The sequence below is a fragment of the Arvicola amphibius genome, chromosome 7 (assembly GCF_903992535.2).
Source record: "Arvicola amphibius chromosome 7, mArvAmp1.2, whole genome shotgun sequence".
Taxonomy (NCBI): Eukaryota; Metazoa; Chordata; class Mammalia; order Rodentia; family Cricetidae; genus Arvicola; species Arvicola amphibius.
The window spans coordinates 79,458,723-79,480,086 of record NC_052053.1 but is presented as its reverse complement, the minus strand read 5'-3'; the positions used below and the strand labels follow the sequence as shown (position 1 = coordinate 79,480,086).

The 21,364-nt window shown below is 36.8% G+C and overlaps 1 protein-coding gene across 1 annotated transcript in view; it reads left to right on the top strand.

Moving 5' to 3' along the window:
- The window catches only part of Catsperb (cation channel sperm associated auxiliary subunit beta), a 161,950-nt gene that overhangs the window by 10,522 nt on the left and 130,064 nt on the right, over positions 1–21,364 (top strand). The window contains exon 7 of the mRNA XM_042055403.1: positions 7,036–7,096. Coding sequence (XP_041911337.1) covers positions 7,036–7,096 — 61 coding nt within the window. The remainder of the gene's footprint in view (positions 1–7,035; positions 7,097–21,364) is intronic.

The following is a 21,364-nucleotide window of genomic DNA, read 5'->3' as shown; positions in this document are numbered from 1 at the left end:
GACACCAGTGACACAGAGCAAGCAGCATGGGCTTTACAAAGAAAAGGTAACTGAAACACATAAAAGAACACATATTAAAAGATACTGGTTAATTTAAATTGTAAAAACTAGTTAGAAACAAGCCTAAGATATCTGCTGAGCTGCCATAATTAATAAGAAGTCTCCATGTGGTTAATTGGGAACTGGCAGGTGGGACAAAAAAATCTGCCTGCAAATACAGTATAGGTTGTTAATTAAGAAGTCATATAATTCTCAAGTACTTAGAACACATTAAAAGAAAATAACGATGATGATTGTGGTGATGATTATGATGGTGAGGATGATAAAACACATTAGCAAGCCATATGGTACATGCCTATAATTCTGGCACTCAGGAGGTAGAGACATGAAGATTGCTATAAGTTCAAGGCCAGCCTGAAATACAGAGCAAAACCCTTTTTATGAACCCCTTTTAAAAAGAAATCACATAAAAGAAATGCATTTTAAGCAATTAAATGTTTCTATTGCTTTCCGAAGATCTGACATTTCTGCTAGCTTCAATTTCTTCCATCATTTTACAGTGTCTGTCAAATGGCAGTGAAATGCATTTGACTCCACCATCTGTAAAAAGTGTACTTTCATTTTAAACAAGTTTATCAAGATAAACTCACATGCCATTCAACTCACCCACTGAAAGTATATAGTTGATTGGTCTTTAGTATTTTCAGAGTTGTGCGGGCTCACTAGTAAATAATTCCAGGACATTCCATCATCTTGAAAGACAACATGAAGTCATTAGCAGTCTCTCCTCACTCTCCTTCCAGGTTCTCCAGTCCTCAGCAACCACTATTCGGCTCGTGCTCTCCCTCCCTTCCCATAGACGCTCTAGTTCTGCATAGCCCGTGTAAATAAAATATAATACATAGTATTAGTAGCTGCCTACTTCAGTTTTCATAATGTGCTCAAACTCCGTACATCGCAAGGGAAATGCCAATGTTCTTTTTTTTTTTAAATTTTTATTGAGCTCTATATTTTTCTCTGCTCCCTCCCTGCCTCTCCCCTCCCCTTCAGCCTTCTCCCAAGGTCCCCATGCTCCCAATTTACTCAGGAGGTCTTGCCTTTTTCTACTTCCTATGTAGTTATATCCATGTATGTCTCTCTTAGTGTCCTCATTGTTGTCTAGGTTCTCTGGGATTGTGATTTGTGGGCTGGTTTTCTTTGCTTTATGTTTAAAAACCACTTATGAGTGAGTGCATGTGATAACTGTCTTTCTGTGTCTGGGTTACATCACTCAAAATGATGCTTTTTAGACCCATTCATTTGCCTGCAAATTTCAAGATGCCATTATTTTTTTCTGCTGTGTAGTACTCCATTGTGTAAACATACCACATTTTTCTTATCCATCTGCAGTCGAGGAGCATTTAGGTTGTTTCCAGGTTCTGGCTCTGATAAACAATGATGCTATGATCATAATTGAGCACATGTCCTTGTGACATGATTGAGCATCCTTTGGATATATACCCAAAAGTGGTATTACTGGGTCTTGAGGAAGGTTGTTTCCTAATTTTCTGAGAAATTGCCACACTGATATCCAAAGGGGCTGCACTCCCACCAGTAATGCAGGAGTTTTCCCTTTACCTCACAATGTCTCCAGCATACATTGTCATCAGTGTTTTTGATCTTGGCCATTCTTACAGGTGTAAGATGGAATCTCAGAGTTGTTTTGATTTGTATTTCTTTGATGACTAAGGATGTTGAACATTTCCTTAAGTGTCTTTCAGCCATTTTAGATTCCTCTGTTGAGAATTCTCTATTTAGTTCAAGACTCCATTTTTTTTATTGGATTATTTGTTCTTTTGATGACCAATTTCTTGAGTTCTTTGTATATTTTGGAGATCAGACCTCTGTCTGATGGTGGGTTGGTGAAGATCTTTTCCCATTCTGTAGGCTGTCATTTTGTCTTATTGACCATGTCCTTTGCTTTCCAAAAAGCCTTTCAGTTTCAGGAGGTCCCATTTATTAATTGTTTTTCTCAGTGTCTGTGCTATTGGGGTTATATTTAGGAAGTGATCTTTTGTACCAATGCGTTCAAGTGTACTTTCCAGTTTCTCTTCTATGAGGTTCAGTGCGGCTGGTTTTATGTTGAGGTCTTTGATCCACTTGGACTTGAGTTTTGTGCATGATGATAGATATGGATCTATTTTCATTCCTATACATGTTGATATTCAGTTATGCCAGAACCATTTGTTAAATATGCTTTCTTTTTTCCATTTGATATTTTTTGCTTCTTTGTCAAAAATCAGATGTTCGAAGATGTGTGGACTGATATCAGGTCTTCAATTTGGTTTCATTGATCCTCCTGTCTGTTTTTATGCCAATACCAGGCTGTTTTCAGTACTGTAGCTCTGTAGTAAAGTTTGAAGTCAGGGATTGTGATGTCTCCAGAAGTTCTTTTATTGCACAAGATTGTTTTGGCTATCCTTGGTTTTTTGCTTTTCCATATGAAGTTGAGTACCATTCTTTCGAGGTCTGTGAAGAATTTTGCTGGGATTTCAATGGGCATTGCATTGAATCTGTAGATTGCTTTTGGTAAGATTGTCATTTTTACTATGTTAATTCTACCTAAGCAAGAGTATGGGAGATCTTTCCATTTTCTGTTTTCTTCTTCAATTTCTTTCTTCAAAGATTTAAATTTCTTGTCATACAAGTCTTTCACTTGTTTGGTTAGAGTTACTTCAAGATATTTTATGCTATTTGTGGCTATCTGTTGGAAGGGTGATATTTCTCTGATTTATTTCTCAGCCGGTTTATCATCTGTGTACAGGAGGGCTGATAATTTTTTGAGTTAATCTTGTATCCTTCTACATTACTGAAAGTGTTTATGAGTTGTAGAAGTTCCTTGGTAGAATTTTTGGGGTCACTTATGTAAACTATCATATCATCAGCAATTAGTGAGAGTTTGACTTCTTCTTTCTGATTTCTATACCCTTTTGGTGTCTTATTGCTCTTGCTAGGACCTCAACAACTTATATTGAATAGATATGGAGTGGACAACCTTGTCTTGTTACTTATTTCAGTGGGATTGCTGGGAGTTTCTCTCTATTTAGTTTGATGTAGGCTGCTGACTTGCTTTATATTGCCTTTATTATGTTTGGGTATGTTCCTTGTATCCCTGCTCTCTCCAAGACCTTTATCATGAACGAGTGTTGTATTTTCTCAGAAGCTTTTTCAGCAGCTAATGAGATGATCATGCAGTTTTTATTTTTCAGTTTGTTTATATGATGGATTATATTGACATATTTTCGTATATTGAACTATTCCTGCATCTCTGGGATGAAGCTGACTTGATCATGTTGGATGATGGTTCTGATGTATTCTTGGATTCTATTTGCCAGTATTTTATTGAGTATTTTTGCATCAATATTCATGAGTGAGACTGGTCTGTAATTATCTTTCTTAGTAATGTCTTTCTGTGGTTTGGGTATCAGGGTAATTGTAGCCTCATAAAAAGAGTTTGGTAATGTTCCTTCTGTTTCTTTCTATTGTGAGGAACAATTTGAGGAGAATTGGTATTAGTTCTTTGAAATCTTGCAGAATTCTGAGCTGAAACCATCTGATCCTGGGCTTTTTTGGTTGGGAGACTTTTGATGACTTTTTATTTCCTCAGCAGTTATAGGTCTGTTTAATTTCTTTAAGTGGTCTTGATTTAATTTTGGTAAGTGATATTTATTCAGAAAATTTTCCATTTCTTTTAGGTTTTCCAATTTTGTGGAGTACAGGTTTTTGATGTATGACCTGATCATTCTCTGTATTTCCTCGTGTCTGCTGTTATGTCCCCATTTTCATTTCTGATTTTGTTAATTTGGATAGTCTCTCTCTGCCTTTTGGTTAGTTTGTCTAAAGGTTTGTCTATTTTCTTGAAGAACCAACTCTTTGTCTCATTGATTCTTTGTATTGTTTTCTTTGTTTCTATTTTGTTGATTTCAGCTCTCAATTTAATTATTTCCTGCCATCTAGTTCTCTTGAGTGAGTTTGCTTCTTTTTGTTTTAAAGTTTTCAAATGTTCTGCTAATACACTAGTGTGGGATTTTTTCAGCTTCTCTATGTAGGCATTTAGTGTTATGAGCTTTCCTCTTAACACTGCTTTCATAGTTCCCATAAATTTGGGTATTGTGTGAGGTCATTTTCATTGAATTTTAGGAAGTCTTCAATTTCTCTATTTCTTTCTTGACCCATTGATGATTCAGGTGAGCATTGTTTAATTTCCATGTGTTTGTAGGCTTTCTGAAATTAGTGTGCTGCTGACTTCTAGTTTTAAGCCGTGGTGATATGATAAAATACATGGGATTATTCCAATTTTGTGTGTGTGTTTGTTGAGGTTTGTTTTGTTATTGAGTATGTGGTCAATTTTTGAGAAGGTTCTGCTGAGAAGAAGGTACATTATGTTTGGATGGAATATTCTACATATGTCTGCTAAGTCCATTTGAGTCATAACATGTTCCTTCCCTTATTTCTCTGTTCATTTTTTGTCTGACTGACCTGTCCAGTGGTGAGAGTGGAGTGTTCAAGTCTCCCAGTATTAGTGTGTGGGGTTTAATGTATGATTTAAGCTTTAGAAGTGTTTTTGTATTTGGGGCATGGATTTTAGTACTGAGATTTCTTCCTGATGGATTTTTCCTGTGACTAATATGAAATATCCTTCTCTGTCTCTTTTGATTGACTTTAGCTTGAAGACTATTTTGTTAGGTATTAGGATAGATACACCTGCTGTTTCTTAGGTCTATGTGATTGAAAAATTTTTTCCTAACCCTTGACTCTGAGAAAATGTCTTTCTTTGAGGTTGAGATGTGTTTCTTCTATGCAGAAGAAGGATGGATTCTGTTTTCCTATTCCATCTGTTAGCTTGTGTCTTTTTATAGGTGAGGTGAGTCCATTTATATTCAGGGATATTAATGGCCAGTGATTACTCTCTCCTGTTAATTTAGTTTTCATTGTTGGTGATGTTAATTTGTGTGTTTCCCCCTTCTTTGGGATTTGCTGCTATGAGACCATCAGTTTTCTGTGTTTTTGTTGATGTTGCCCACTTCCTTGGGTTGGGGGTTTTTCTCCTAGTGTTTTGGGTAGGGCTGGGTTTGTGGCTAGGTATTGGTGAAATCTGGTTTTGTCATGGAATATCTTGTTTTGACCTTCTATGGTGACTGAAAGTTTTGCTGGGTATAAAAGTCTGGGCTGACATCCGTGATCTCTTAATGTCTGCACAATGCTTGACAATGATCTTCTGGCTTTCATTGTCTCCAATGAGAAGTCAGGTATAATTCTGATAGGTTTTCCTTTATATGCTACTTGGCCTTTTTTCAGCTCTTAACATTTTTTTCTTTATTCTGTATGTTTAGTGTTTTGATTACTATGTGGCAAGGGGACTTTTTTTTGGATCCAGTCTGTTTGGTGTTCTGTAAGCTTCTTGTATCTTCATAGGCATATCTTTCTTTAGGTTGGGAAAGTTTTCTTCTGTGATTTTGTTAAATATATTTTTTGTGTTTTTGATTTGAACTTCTCCTTATTCTATGCCTATTATTCTTAGGTTTGGTCTTTTCATGGTGTTCCATAGTGTTCCTGGATATTTTGGGTTAAGCTTTTTTTAGAATTTTAGACTGATGAGTCTATTTCCTCTATTGTATCTTCAGCACTTGAGATTCTCTCTTCCATCCTTTGTATTCTGCTGTTTATGCTTGTTTGTGGTTCCTGATCATTTCTCATTGTTTCTGTTTCTATGATTCCATTGGCTTGTATTTTTTATTGTCTCTATTTCAATTTTCAAGTTTTGAATAGTTTCTTTCATATGCTTGATTGCTTTTTCTTTGTTTTCATTAAGGGATTTGCTAATGTCTTTCAATTTTTTTTGTTTGTCTTTTCTTCCATTTCTTTGAGGGAATTTCTCATTTCCTCTTTAAGAATTTCAAACATTCTCCTGAAGTTATTTTTTAGGTCATTTTCTTTTGCTTCACCTATATTTGTTTGTTCAAGTTTTGCTGTTGTAGGGTCTCTAGATTTTACTGGTGTCGTGTTGCTCTTTGTAGTGTTGTATGTGTTCTTGCCTTGTTTACTCATCTTTTCCTCTAATTGGTGCCTAATCTATGCACAGATTTGTAAAAATGACATTTAATCCATTGTCTATTAGTCAACTTGAGTGAACTGACTGTATTTGTCCCCATTATATCAGTTACATCTGCCTGTTTGTTTTCCTACTGTCATTGTCTTGGTTGAGAACTGGATACTGTAGGTAACATGTTGTGGCAACTCTGAATTCTGGTTGGTTCTTTTAAGAAATGCTATTGTTACTGTTAGTCTAAACAATCTGTTTCCTTGGTTAAAGAAGAAAAGAAAAACTGCAAACTGGCTACCTGTCGTTCTAATGGTTAATGTCCTGCTGGTTTTTTGGCTTCCATTGTTTTTATTTTTTAGCTGTTCTGGGAGTGTTCTCTACTCTGGTGTGGCAGGAGGATTTAGACGTGTTTTCTATGTAAATTTTAGAGCTCCCCATTCCTACTGCTCCCCTGTTCCTGTGATTTTCCTCCTAAGTTTCCAAATGCTCTGCCAGCCCCATGCTGGACTCTGACTTACCAAGTCAGTAAAGCTTCAGTTTTGTGCTTCCTGGGCTGTTCCAGCATGTGGCCATATAATTATATATCTTACTAGCATTGCCATCAACCTACTATTACAAACAATGATGCAAAATATCCTTCAATATGTGTATATCTGTGTGTGTGTGTACAATTTTACACATATGTGATGCAACACGGGAAAAAAATCCCCAAACAGTGAAATTTGCTATTGAAAACCATTCATATATATGAAAAACATATATTGAAAATATATGTGTATATATATGTGTATATATATTTTCATTTATATATATATGAAAAACATATATTGAAAATATATGTGTATATATTTGGACATTTTTGACTAATTTTATTTTTAAAATGTTGGGCAGAATATGCCAAAATAAGTGTTATTAATGTAAAATAACGTATGCTGATTTCTTCTTTCTTCAAGTTTGACAATCGGGTTCTCTGGGTGTTGGACATTCCTAGAAGAAACATCACAGTAAGACAAAGTAAGAGGGATCTGAACTAATTCTGTTACTTATGGGTTTTGTTGGTAAATATAGCAAATCAAAACACTGACTTCATGTATTAAATTGCACTTTGCCTCATGCATTGTGTAGCAGACGGCTCCTGGGGAGACACAACACATGTGTCTACTCACTCTAGAAAGGGAGCCGGCTACAGACCAAACTAACTGTTGCACCAGTGTCTGTTCTGGGGAACCAGGGAGATTTTTCAGGGGCTTGCTAAGCTAGCTGTGAGGAACAGGTGTAACGCAAGTGCAGCTGCATTACCAGAAAGCCCACCCTAACATGGGGGTGACTCACCAAAACCTGCAACCCTGTAGCTTTCTACAAGCTTGTGCAGCCCCACAGTTGGGACATCTCTCTCTTTCCTGGGATGCCTAGTCCTCTACACCTGCAACAACTGTTTACTCCCCTTACATAGGTGGGTGGAGGCACGCAAGAATCTTCCATGTTTCTGTTCTGGATTTGTACCCTTTTGTTTACCTGCTGAAACTGGTGAGCCAAGGCTCACCCCTGGAGGAAATGTTCTAATTGTAGAGAATGTTACAATTTGGAGGAATGTTCCATATGACATCACATAAATGCCCGTTATACTTGCGTGGAACATACTAATAATTATTTGTGGTTTATCTGAAGTTCAAATTTACCTGAGCATTTTATCTGGCAGTCTTTTTTATTTTTTGTTTTTTGAGACAGGGTTTATCTGTAGCTTTGGAGCCTGTCATGGAACTAGTTCTTATAGAGCAGGATAGCCTTGAACTCACAGAGATCCACCTGCCTCTCCCTCCGAGTTCTGGGATTAACAGTGTGCACCACTACTGCTCAGTTTATCTGGCAGTCTTACAAACTGACTTGCCTAACATGTTTGTATTATATAGCAATTTCTCTCTCTCTCTCTCTCTCTCTCTCTCTCTCTCTCTCTCTCTCTCTCTCTCTCTGCAGCCTTGTGATGTGCTAAGCTGAGTTGTTCAGCAGTTGACACATCAGTTTAAGACTTGAATCACATGGTAAGATTATGCTGCAGGCACTTAAAAAAGCCCAGATTCAGACACAGCAAACCTCTAAAAAGATACAGTATGTTTAAAAACTTGCTTAGTTACTGGAGAAAGAAAGGAAAATGGGTATAGACAGTCATAGAAAAAATAGTTTGAAAGTAATCAGGTAAAAATTTTAAAGAGTAAAGTAATATAAAAAAATAAAGCCACATAAAGATGGGAAATACATAGGGCATCTGGATCCTGTACAGTGCTTTGTTGACTTTGAATTTTTGAATGTTGATGAACAAATGATGGCTGCTGAGAGACATTGGATTATGGAAAGGACTACTGAATTAAACCAGCATCTATACTTCAGAAATGTCTTGACTTCAGGATGGAAGTTGAGAAATATGTTGTGTTGGGGGAGAAGTGATGCCTTTGTTTCCACAGGAAATGGAAAACTATGGATTCCTTCAAAGTTAATAGAGATCATAGTTTGATGATGGACACTATAAAGTTATCCCACACTAGCTCAGAATTGAGTATAATAAAGGATTCTTTATTTAGGGGTAGACTCACAGATCACAATCCTCTTCACAAATGGGGAACAGGAACCAAATCCAGCAGTGGAGAGACAGTGTATGCACTATGTTTATGGCTGCATTTATAGCATATGAGACCATGCCTAAGTGGACTGGCATCTTAAAGGCTATTGATGGAAAGAGTTCCCACAGCACCTCCCTCTTTTGTCTAAATAAGAGAGGTTTAAGCCTAATACAAAACTATATAAAATAAGAACAAATATCAAGTACAAAAATTAGAATTACAACCAGCATAAACAATATCAAGCAAGAGACATATGCTAAATGTTTTCATATAATTATCCTATCCTAAGGAGTCTAAGTCTTCTATTAGAAATGGCTTGGCCAAGTCATGAGAGGAAAGTAACTACCACTCTCTAGTCTAGTCAACCTCATCGAAGACCTGAGAAAGGAAATAATACTACTTCAGTAAACAGGAAGTGCAATCAAGCAACTTCCAGAATGTGCAATAAATGACAGACAACTGGCTACCCGGGCAATCACTGAAAGTCTCATTTGCAATGTTGGATCAACCAACTTTGACTAAGGCCTAGAGTAACGGACAGACCATTTTCACAGGCAGGAAAATTTCCAAAACTGTATTACTCTGTCTTGGCAATGTTTGACAGTCTTTTTTCTTGTATCCTGCTTGTCCTGTCCAGACCCTATGCATTCTGTCAGTGGTCAAGGCATGAGCAGTTCCTTGCCCAAAGGTCAGTTTTGCCAAGAAGAAAATAAGCTCCAAGTAGAGTGTCTTCGGTGCTCAACATTCTCTTGGGAATAGATTGGTACTGCCAGGAGCAATTGTGTCTCACGTCAACAGAACCCTAATGTATTCAAATGCCATACTTTACAGTTCTTTGAAATGGATGAAGATTACCTATCTAAGTGGAATATAATCTCTATGCGTCTAAATAACCTGATTAGTCTAACTATAACTATGACAAACGTGGATGACTATTGACCTATAATTCTTAATACCTACATAGCTTAAAGACTAAGACTTTATATTAGAATAGTAAACAAGCTTTAAACAACTGTGCAGTATATGAGGACAATGACCTCAAAATGTGAACAATGTATAAGTATCTTGATCAGACGTAGACATGAATAATGAAATATGATAAATATATCCTAAAATTTTATCAATATACAAAATATCTTAAGCAGAGTTAGAAGAATGCATACATACAAAAATAAATTTGCCTAGGTGTACAAATATTGCAAACATAAATAGGAGCATAGTCAATATAATTTGAATTTGTATCAATATACAAAAATCTATACCAATGTAAATTGCCTATAGATAATAGTTCACAAGTATTTACTCTATTACTCACTATTATTATTAGTGAGTAAGCTCACACTAATCTATGTATTATCTCATCCAATTTACTTTTTTTTAAACAAAGAGATCCCTGAGCCTACATAATTTCCATCCCAACCCCCAACCCTATACTAGTTATAATTAACCCCTAATTGATGTCCTTAACCATGAGGACAAACTTTGTTGGGAGAGGGGACATCATCTTTTAGAATTACATCTAGTTGTCATGGGGGTCATGTTCTTTCCATGGGATCCTGTAAAAGTAAAATTATTAAGTTTTCAGGTTACTGACTGGTGTAATTGCAAATAGTCTCTGAGTAGTTTTTCAAGGTTCCTATTTGAAGTTCTGGCCAGAACATTGTAAGAAGGTGCACCGTTTCAATTGACCAAGTTGGAATCATTTTGAGCAGCTGGTACCCAAAACTGATCTTAAATAAGCACTATGAGCATCATGACATCATATCAATCAAATGGAGTTGTTTTTGTGGGGGCCCCATCTGCTTCCTGGAAACTTCAAAGATTATTGCAGAAAAATTTATTCATTGTGGAAAACTTAAATATTATTTATATAGACATGTATTCAATGAAAAGTATGATAGAGACAAAATAGGTATGGTGAAAATAAATAAATTTATTTCCTAAATTCTTTCTTCTTTCTATCACATACCAGATGACTTTTGACATGAGACAGAAACTCTGAATTTTTCTTTTAACAACATGTGTGGATTTAGAGGATAGCCATTGTCCAACTCCAAAGACAGATCTGCTTTTGCTTTTTAAGTGAGTCATGACTATTATTCTATAGGGAAGCATATATATGCTGCATATGTTGCCCTGTAGAAACATATACATATATATACATATATATGTGTGTATATCAATATATATATACTACACACATATATGCAACAATCTCTCTCTCTCTCATCTATCTATCTATCTATCTATCTATCTATCTATCTATCTATCTATCATCTATCTATGTATATATCTATCATCTATCTTCAGAGATTTTTACCCTGCAGATGACCCATTCTTATAAGTCATAATTCTCTGCTTGGTGATCCTTTCTGGATAGTTATCTTTTCTTCTTTAGGCATCCACATGTCCAAGTCTCTTGACTTTTTGAAGATAAGTATTTTCCTACAAAGACAAGAACAGAACCCTGCCCCAACCCTTCTGAGGTTTTCTTATCACCTGTATGATTGTCACCTAAGTGCATGTGCTCTCATTTCTCTTTCTCAAGAGGTTTTTCCTTTTCAAACTGAATCTTTATTAATTTTGAAGGTATCCATAGCTTTTCTTCTCCTGTGGAAACAAGAACAAAACCCCCTTTCCAATGAGGCACATTTCTTGGTTTCCATTGTGAGATCAACACATCCTTGAAATATACCAGATGATTTAATTCAGAAGTTTTTTCTACTATCCAATGTCTCTCTGCTGTTCTTTTCTCATTAGCATTAAGAAAATTCAAGGTTAACCCCTTGATCTCCAAAAGGAGATACAAATTGGAAAAGAAGAAGTCAAACTCTCACTGTTTGCTGATGAGATGATGGTTTACATAAGCGATCCCAAAAATTCTTCCAAGGAACATCTATGACTCATGAACACTTTCAATAATGTAGCAGGATACAAGATTAACTAAAAAAAAAAATAGGTACACATCCTGTACACAGATGATAAAAGGGTCGGGATTGAAATCAGAGAAACAAAACCCTTCACAATAACCACAAACAGCATAAAATATCTCAGAGTAACTCTAACCAAACAAGTGGAAGTCTTGTATGACAAGAACTTTAAATCTCTGAAGAAAAAAATTTAAGAAGACACCAGAAAGGGGAAAGATTTCCCATGTTCTTGGTAGGCAAAATTAACATAGTAAAAATGACACTCTTACCAAAAGCAATCTACAGATTCAGTGCAATGCCCATCAAAATCCCAGCAAAATTCTTACAGACCTCATAAGAATGGTACTCAACTTTATATGAAAAAGCAAAAAAACCCAGGATAGCCAAAATAATCCTATACAATAAAAGAACTTCTGGAGGCATCACAATTTCTGAATTCAAACTCTACTACTACAGAGCTATGGTACTAAAAACAGCCTGGTATTGGCATAAAAACAGACGGAACTGAATAGAAAACCCAGATATTAATCCACACTACTTCAAACACCTGATTTTTGACAAAGAAGCAAAAAAATTCAAATGGAAAAAGAAAGCATATTTAATAAATGGTGCTGGCATAACTAGATATCAACATATAGAAGAATGAAAATAGACCTATATCTATCACCATGCACAAAACTCAAGTCCAAATGGATCAAAGACCTCAACATAAAACCAACCACACTGAACCTCATAGAAGAGAAAGTGGGAAGTACATGTGAATGAATTGGCACAGGGAACCACTTCCTAAATATAATATATCTCACAGACACTGAAAGAAACAATTAGTACATGGGACCTCCTGAAACCGAGAAGCTTCTGTAAAGCAAAGGACATGGTCAACAAGACAAAACAACAGCCTACAGAATGGGAAAAGATTTTCACTAACCCCACATCAGACAGGTCTGATCTCCAAAATATACAAAGAACTCAAGAAATTGGACACCCAAAAACACATAATCCAATAAAAAATGGAGTACAGACCAACAGAGAACTCTCTACAGAGGAATCTAAAATGGCTGAAAGACACTTAAGGAAATGTTCAACATCCTTAGTCATCAGAGAAATGCAAATCAAAACAACTCTGAGTTTCCATCTTACATCTGTAAGAATGGCTAAGATCAAAAACACTGAAAACTAATGCCTGAGAAATTGTGATAAAAAGGGAACACGTCTGCATTGCTGGTAGGATTGCAAGCTGCTACAGCCCCTTTGGATGTCACTGTGGCAATTTCTCAGGAAATTAGGAAACAACCTTCCTCAAGACCCAGTCATACCACTTTTGGGGGTATATCCAAAGGAAGCTCAATGGTGCCACAAGGACATGTGCTCAACTATGTTCATAACAGCTTTGTTTGTCATAGCCAGAGCCTAGAAACAACCTAAATGCCCCTCAACCAAAGAATGGATAAGTAAAATGTGGTACATTTTGCAGAAAAATGGATGGAACTCGAAAACTGGACCATTATTTGTCATTACTTGTGCAGATATACCTGTGATGGCCATAACTTCTAATAAATGAATAATTATTGAATCAGCCTTTTCTGAGCTCAAAGCAGTTCCCCATTGAAAACCTGAATAAGTGTCAATGGTGTGCTGTACATATTTTAATTTTCCAAATTCTGAAAAGTAGAACATATCCATCTGCCAGATATTATTTCTTTTAGTACCCTCTGAGTTTCTTCATGCTGGTAATGGTGTTTGGTTATAGAAAGAGCAAGTAGGACATCTCTTTATAATCTCCTTAGCTTGTTGCCATGTAATAGAAAACTCTTTTTTTAAATTGTATATTGTTTTGTATTAGGCTTAGAACTCTCTTATTTAGACAAAAGGGGTAGATACTGTGGGAACTCCTTCAGTCAATAGCCTTTAAGATGCCAGCCCACTTGGGCATGGTCTTGTATACTATAAACACATCATAAACTTGCACATACTCTGTCTCTCCACTGCTGGATTCAGTTCCTGTTCCCCATTTGTGAAGAGGACTGTGATCTGTGAGTCTACTCCTGAATAAAGAATCCTTTATTATACTCAATTCTGAGCTGCTGTGGGATAACTTTATAGCATCTATCATCAATATTTGATCAGGGATGACCTGAGGATCTTGGCTACAGATATGAGGAAGAAAGATAAAAAAGCCTACAAGACAGGTGACATGTATGCTGATCTCTCTGCATGGGAACAGCTCTGAGACTAGATGAGACATAATAATTTCTTCTTTGCTATAGAATCCTCATGACTTATTACATGCTATGCTTCATATGATGTACATAGAGATTTATATTAAAGTTTGGTTATACAGACCACACAGACTTACAAAGTTAACATCCTTTTTACCTGCTCAAATATAAAACAAAAAATCATCTTTAGCTCACTTGTACACACTGCATAGTCCGTGTGTGTTAATACACACACACACACACATATGTGTGTGTGTACAACCTTTAAAAGGTTGTATGTTGCTGGGTAGTGGTGGCACACACCTTTAATCCCAGCACTTAGGGAGGAAGTGGCAGGCAGATTTTTTGAGTTGGAGACCAGCCTGGTGTACAGAGTAGTTCCAGGAAAGCCAAAGCTATACAAGGAAACCCTGTTTTGAAGTCTCCAAAAAGAAAAGGTTGTGTGTTTTCAGAAAAAACTATATACCAACAATAACAAGAAGCCCAGGTGATCTAGCCTCTCAGAATGCCTCTGCTGCAGTTTCCTCAAAATTTTGCATCCATACAACTTCAAAGCTTCTAGCTGAGATGGTCCAGCCCCCACAGACTAGTCCAGGCAAGACTTCAGATAAGCTCTACACTTTCCCATCATACAGAGACTAAGCAAAAAAAAAACAAAAACAAAAACAAAAACCCCAAAACAAACAAATAAACAAACAAACAAAAAACGAAAGCCAAAAAAAACCACAGCTGGTTTCCCAGAACTTGACCATTATCTCAATTTTCTCAGGGTTCCCTAAAGATGGTATCATCCCCAGACAACAGGAAGTAATTTTAAGAGTATAACACCCACATTCCTAAGAGGTGGAGTGGGTGTTCTTTTGGCTATTCAGTGGATTATGGATGTTTGTTATTTTGCGGGGTGTAGGGGGGCTGGTTAAGTTGTTATTGGTCATGGTCAGAAAAAAAGCTGAGTAAAGGAAATTAGGTTTAGGTATCTTGTTCTGAAAAGAACAGGATTTAGAAATGATAGGATAAGAGGACAGATTACTTGTATTGATACAAATTTAAAATTATTTTTGTGAGAATATACTTTTTATTGGTTTCTACTCTTGCTTAAGATATTTTTGTATATAGATAAAAATTTAAAGTTATATAAATATATGCATATACTTTTCTACTTTTGTTTAAGGTATTGTACCTATGCAGTTCATTTAGCAATGCAATATAAATTTCTAGTCCTTGTTAGTATTATAAACTATTTAGGATAATTAAGAAATACAGGTTAGTAATTAGTCATCTTTTATAATCAAACTTGTAATCATGTTATACATGTTTTCAGGGTCAAACAGAGATATATTTTAAATAGATAGATGGTCTTCAATCACTTCAAAGACTTACAGAATATGACAGTTAAAATGTTTTAATAACATAAGGCTTTTCATGACAGTGAGACATGTCTGCTCCTGGCAGCACTGGTCAGTCTACTTCAAAAATGGATGATGGGCATTGAAGAATCTTCATATGGAGTTTGATTTTATTATGGCACAGTTAGCCCCTATGCCAGAAACTGCCTTACTCTTGACTGCTGACAGTATGTCCAAATTGGATAAGTAGTACACAAGAGAAGGCTACTGTCAAACTTTGCCAAGACAAGGTAGAATAGTCCTCCAAAAATTTTCTGCTTTGGTAAGAGGCCTGCTGGCAGGCTGCTATACCACAATTCCTTTCCATTGGATAATATAACCTATAAGACTCTGCTTCCCAAGCCCACTGAACCCTTCCCCCTGGCCAAACTTCCCCTGCAAGATCAGCAGCCCCTAGAGACACAAGCACCACCTACACTAATTCAAAGAAGGAGTGAGTGACTGGTCTCCTAGCTAAACTGCACCAATCCATAGGCCCTAAGCCCCAGAGCACATTATGTGACCTTTGCCCTACCAGCTCAGTTTCATCAGCCAGCTAACAGTTGAGAGTCCTGCTGTCAGCTGCTCTACTGTCCAAACCCATTGGGTACTGTAACTTACATGACCTACTCCACCACCCAAACTCACTGAACACTTCATCCTCCCCTGGCCAAACATTTTTCATAAGAGTAGCAGCCCCTAGCGACAAAAGCATTCACTGAACTAATTAGAAGATATTGGTAGACAGTGATGTGAGAATACATCCAACAGGCAGAGTCATGTGGATCTCAGTGAGTTAGCGGTCAGCCTCTAACAAAGGACTTTCAGGACAGCTAATGCTGTTACACAGAGAAACCCTGTCTTGCAAAGAAAAATAATATATTCAACAGCATCAAGAGCAACATGGCACCACCAGAAACTAGTGGTTTTACAACAGCAAGACCTGAACATCCTAATGCAGATGAAACAGAAGAAAATGACCTAAAATAGCTTTATGAAGATGATAGAGACATTTAAAGAATAAATGAAAAGTTCCCTTAAAGAAATAGAGGAAAAGACAAAAAATTTGGAAGAAATCAATAAACCCCTTTAAAAAGTCAAGAAAAAACAATCAAATAGATGAAAAAAAAAACAGTTCAAGACTTGAAATTTGAAATAGAGGCAATTAAAAAACCCCACAAACCCCATTGTGGGATTAGGGAGAAACCTGGTGCCCAGGAAAGCACCAGGAACCCAAAAGCATGACCCCAACTAAGACTATCAAGGTGGAGAGGGTGCCTCTATTGGCCATCTATTGTAAGTAGATTGGTGACTTCCGTAATTGTCATCAGAGATACTCTATCCAGTAACTGATGGAAGCAGAGGCATAGGTCCATAGACAAGCACTGTGCTGAGCCTCAAAAGTCTCATGGAGGAAAGGGAGGAGGGATGGTACCTGCCAGTGGTGTTTTGATGGGGGAACCCACAGAGACAGCTGACCCGAGCTAGCAGGAGCTCATGGACACTGTACCAACAATCAGGGAGCCTGAATGGGACTGACAATTGTGTAGCTTAGTCTTTTAGTAAGGCTTCTAATAGTGAGAACAGGACCTCTCCCTTGTGCTTAACTGACTTTTTGTAATGTATTCCCCATGCTGGATTACCTGACCCCACCTCAACATAAGGTCAGGAGTTCAGTCTTATCTTGACTTAATGTGCCATGCTTTGTGCAAGTCCATGGGAGGCCTGTCCCTTTCTGAATGGAGATGGAGGAGGAGTGGATGTGGAGGAGGGTAGATGGGAAAGGGGAGGGTATGGGAGGAGAGGAGAAACTGGTTGGTATGTAAAAGAAATGAAAAAATATTTTTTTAAATAAAAAATTCCTGCTTCACAAAAAATCTGCCAGATATTCTAAACTTGTAGGCTGAAGATAGATGCCCTAATGTTATAGAGGAACCTTAAGTGGCTGTTTAGGCAACCAGATGTTTCTGTCATTTTTTAATTTTGGAAGTTGCTTGCTTTGTATTTCCTGTTTATTTAGATAATAATCCTTCTGGGGTCTTTGATGGGGTTGAATATTATTTAGGTAATAATCCTTCTGGGGTCTTTGATGGGGTTGAATACTATATGGTTATAGTTACAGTTTTCCTTGTTACAAAATTCAGAAAAGAAACTCATAAAAGAAGTATAAAGTGATAAGGTTGAGAGACAGTAAAAGTGTAAACTGTCAAAGAAATTATTTTGAAGTCTAAAAAGATAGTTTTAGCATGGTAATACAAGGTTTGATAAAAAATGGTATATGTCTAAAACTTAAAATTTACTAAGATAGGATAGATAAACAGTACCTTCTCCAGTGTTGCCAAACACAAATTGACACGACATTGTGAATGTAATTCCTACTTGACAATTGTTCTCATTGTATATAGTTTTCCTATGTTAGTGTTGAAACCTTTCCTTTTTATTTAGACAAAAAGAGGGAAATATTGTGGAATATTTGTACACCGTGTGAAGATGTATCGCTGTGGTTAGTTGAATAAAGGATTTAATGGCCAATAGTTAGGCAGAAAGTATAGGCAGGATTTCCAGAAAGAGAAAGGAAGAGGAGAAGGAGGAACCGAGGGGCAGGAAAAGCAAGGAGACATGGAGAGGTGCTGTGGTCTGTAGGATCATGCAGTGAGATTTCAGCTGATAAATCAGAAGGATAGCCAAGCAGACAAATGCATTCTGATGGTAACAAGCCCAGAGAAAAGATGACAGGAATATTGCCTTTTGAATAGCTGCTGTTCTTGCTGTAAATCCTTTGTGAAGTCATAGCGCTCTCCTTCTCTAACAGGATTCTTCCCAAAAGATTCAGCAGTGTATTAAATTATTGGGCACAATTTTCCCATGTATTGGTATATTGGGTGACTTTCTCTCCACACTGTGGGACCCTGGTGAGAAAGTTAGTCACACAATCATAAACCTTTGTTCCTACAGTCCAGTCAAATCTGTGCTCCATTCCCTGTGATAAACTTAGAAGCCAGCTCTCTGAAATGATCTTTTATTGGCAGGATAATTGGCCAGGAGACGAGTCTAGTCTTCCAAATAGATCACATTTGGGACCTTCAAAGGTAGGCACTAGGAGGAGGTTATGACATGTCTGAGATTGTTGATTCATAGTCCTCACAGATAAGGAGACTGGGAGTCCTGAATTTACCCACAGGTGACTTGGGGAAGTGCAACCTCAGTTAAGCCTCCACTCTAGCTCTAAAAGGCTAATAATACTCTGCACCTACTCTCATCTTGGTTTATTGATATGAGATTTTAGTATAGGAAATTAACTGTCTGTGTCTTAACCCCGAGAGATATCAGGAAAAAGATCTAGAGGAAGGTAATCCTTTTTACATGGATGGCATAGGGACAAACATCACTGTTTGACATGGGCAGCTGGACATTTTCAGGCCAAGATTTTGTAGTATATAACCATAATTTCCCCTTTTTCTAAGTGCTTAGTGTAGCATGGAAGTTTCTGTTCTGCCTGGTTCTCCAGCTGTTTAGTCCCAAAGAAACACACAGAGGCTTATATTAATCATAAATAGTTTGGTCTATTAGCTCAGGCTTATTATTAACTAACTGTTACAACTTAAATTAGCTCATAATTCTTTTCTATATTGAGCCACGTGGCTTGGTATCTTCTCAGTAAGGAGTTCTCATTTCTCTGTGATTCCTTTGCCTCTGACTAGTGACTCCATCTCTCCCCTTTCTCTTTCCAGAATTCTCCTAGTCTAATTGTCCTGACTATACCTCCTGCCTGGCTACTGGCCAATCAACATTTCTTTGTTTTGTTTTTCAAGAAAGGGCCAATTAGCATTTTATAAACAAATATGAGTGAAAAATCTTTACAGTATACAAGAACATTATTCCACAACAGCTTAGGGTGATAAGTGAATTATTAAATATGAGAGATCCCTTCTAGCCAGTTATTATTGGTGAAAATGCTAAAGTGGACAGGCTCCCTTGTTTTCTTCTGCAGTTTATGCCAGTCACCATGGCTACCTTCATGTGTTCCCAGGTTCCCCAGCTTCTGCAGGCCAAGAGAGTGCCCATTACTGCATCCCTCCCTTCTTTTATATATATCATCACCAACCCCTAGTCTAACTAATTACACTTAGGAATGTAGCACACCAACTCCCCTTTCTTCCCTTCTTAGAATTTAAAGATCTGTAAATAAACTTTTTTTTTTTGCCTCTTAGTGTTGCCTAGGGTTTTTTTTTTCCAGCCACACCTCCCTGGCGCCATAAAGTAAGCTGACAGAGTTGCTTATATTATATATAATTCAGGCAAATGTAAAATAATATGACTCTCTATGACTTTTCAAACTTCCTTGGTGTTACACCTTCTCTTATCTTCTTCCTTTCCATATTCTCCAGTAGAAAAAAATCTCTCATTTTTCTATTTTAAATTTATATTATTCAATTATTTGATTATTTTTTCAGAGACAAGATCTCTCTATGTAGCCCTGGCTGCCCTGGAACTTACAGAGATCTGCCTTCACTGCCTTCTCAGGGCTAGAATCAAAGGCAAACTCTACCACACTCAGCTAAGAAATTTTAGTTTGTAGAAACTAAATGACAAAAATGCAGCCATGTTCCAGGATAGAAGTATAAGTAAGAAATGGACAATACTCAGGGAATACTGTCACTTTGTCTTGCTTAAGTTTTTATGTTCTCTATAATTTTTCTTTCTCTGAAGACTGGCTTTCTAGAGCTAACGTAATAGTTTTGAATCTTTGTATTTTTCTCCTAGATGTCAACCCAATTCCAGATTCCCATTAGACTATCATCAGTTCTCATTGTTGGTCTGACATTTACTTGCATGCCAATAAAATATGCAGGCAAAGGAACACTGGGAGGGTGGGTTCGGATGTGTGCAGCCAACCTTTCTAGCTATGGGGTAATAGTGTGTGACCTACTGAATGAAGGGGGTGAGAAGGGGCAGAAGTGACAGATAAGGCAAGGTCAACAATGAAGACAGAAGCTGTACATGGACTATATCACTATCTTTACCCTTTATTCATCTACTAAAAATTGAATCTGTGTAAAGTAGTTTCCACACAGGCATGAGGAATGCGGTCAGATCCCCAGGAGTCATGGACAGTTTGACTTTGTAATGTGTACCTGTAATCATGTGTTCCAATGGAGAGATGGAGGCAGAAACGGGAGAATCCCTTTCTTCTCTGCCCTACAAAATATCAAAAATATGCCCTGCTTGAAGCAAGGTGGTAGTCACAGATTAATATCCGAGGCTGTCCTCATACAGCCATACTATGTGGACCTGCATGCCTGAATTAATGGAAATTTTTAATAATGTTTTGTGAGTCTTTTTTTTTGCAAAAAGCTCATTAAAATTTCAACTCTAAAAATTGTACTTTATTAGTCTAAAGTAAAATATCATTACTACAGGCACAATTTTGACAATTAATTCTTCTATCATGTATCCATAGCTTACTTAGACCATGCTGACAGGGGTAATACAAAATCTTAAAGTAGATTTAATTTGTGCATTTCTCTAATATCTAAGTACTTTGAACATTTTGAAGTATTTCTCAGCTTATTTGTGTTTCCTCTTTTAAGAACTCAGATTTTCAATTGTTACAGACCATTTACACTTAACATAATTGTTTATTTGGTTCTTTTGAAATCTACCATTTTGCAAATGGAACAATGTTTTACTTACCTGTTAGTTACCTTCAGGTTTTGCTATTTTTCCATCTTCATTTTATGTTAATTACTTTGTGATTCCATTTTACCACTACTATAGGGACTTTATGTCTTAAGTTTTTCAATATTTATACATTTTAACTAATTGCCATCTACTCTTTTACAATATATTTCAGGGATTTTATTCTTAGTGGAATATTAGCTCTTATTTTTTATATTATCTTGAGACTGGATCTAACTGTGTAGTTCTGACTGGTGTGGAATTTGGCTTTGAAGACTCAGAGATCCTTGATTCGATTCCATTGGTAAACCTGTCTGTTTTATATGCCAATATCAAGCTGTTTTTATTACTGTAGTTCTATAATAGAGCTTGATATCAGGGCTGTTGATACCTCCGGAAGTTCCTTTATTGTACAGGATTGTTTTAGCTATCCTCAGTTTTTTATTTTTCCATA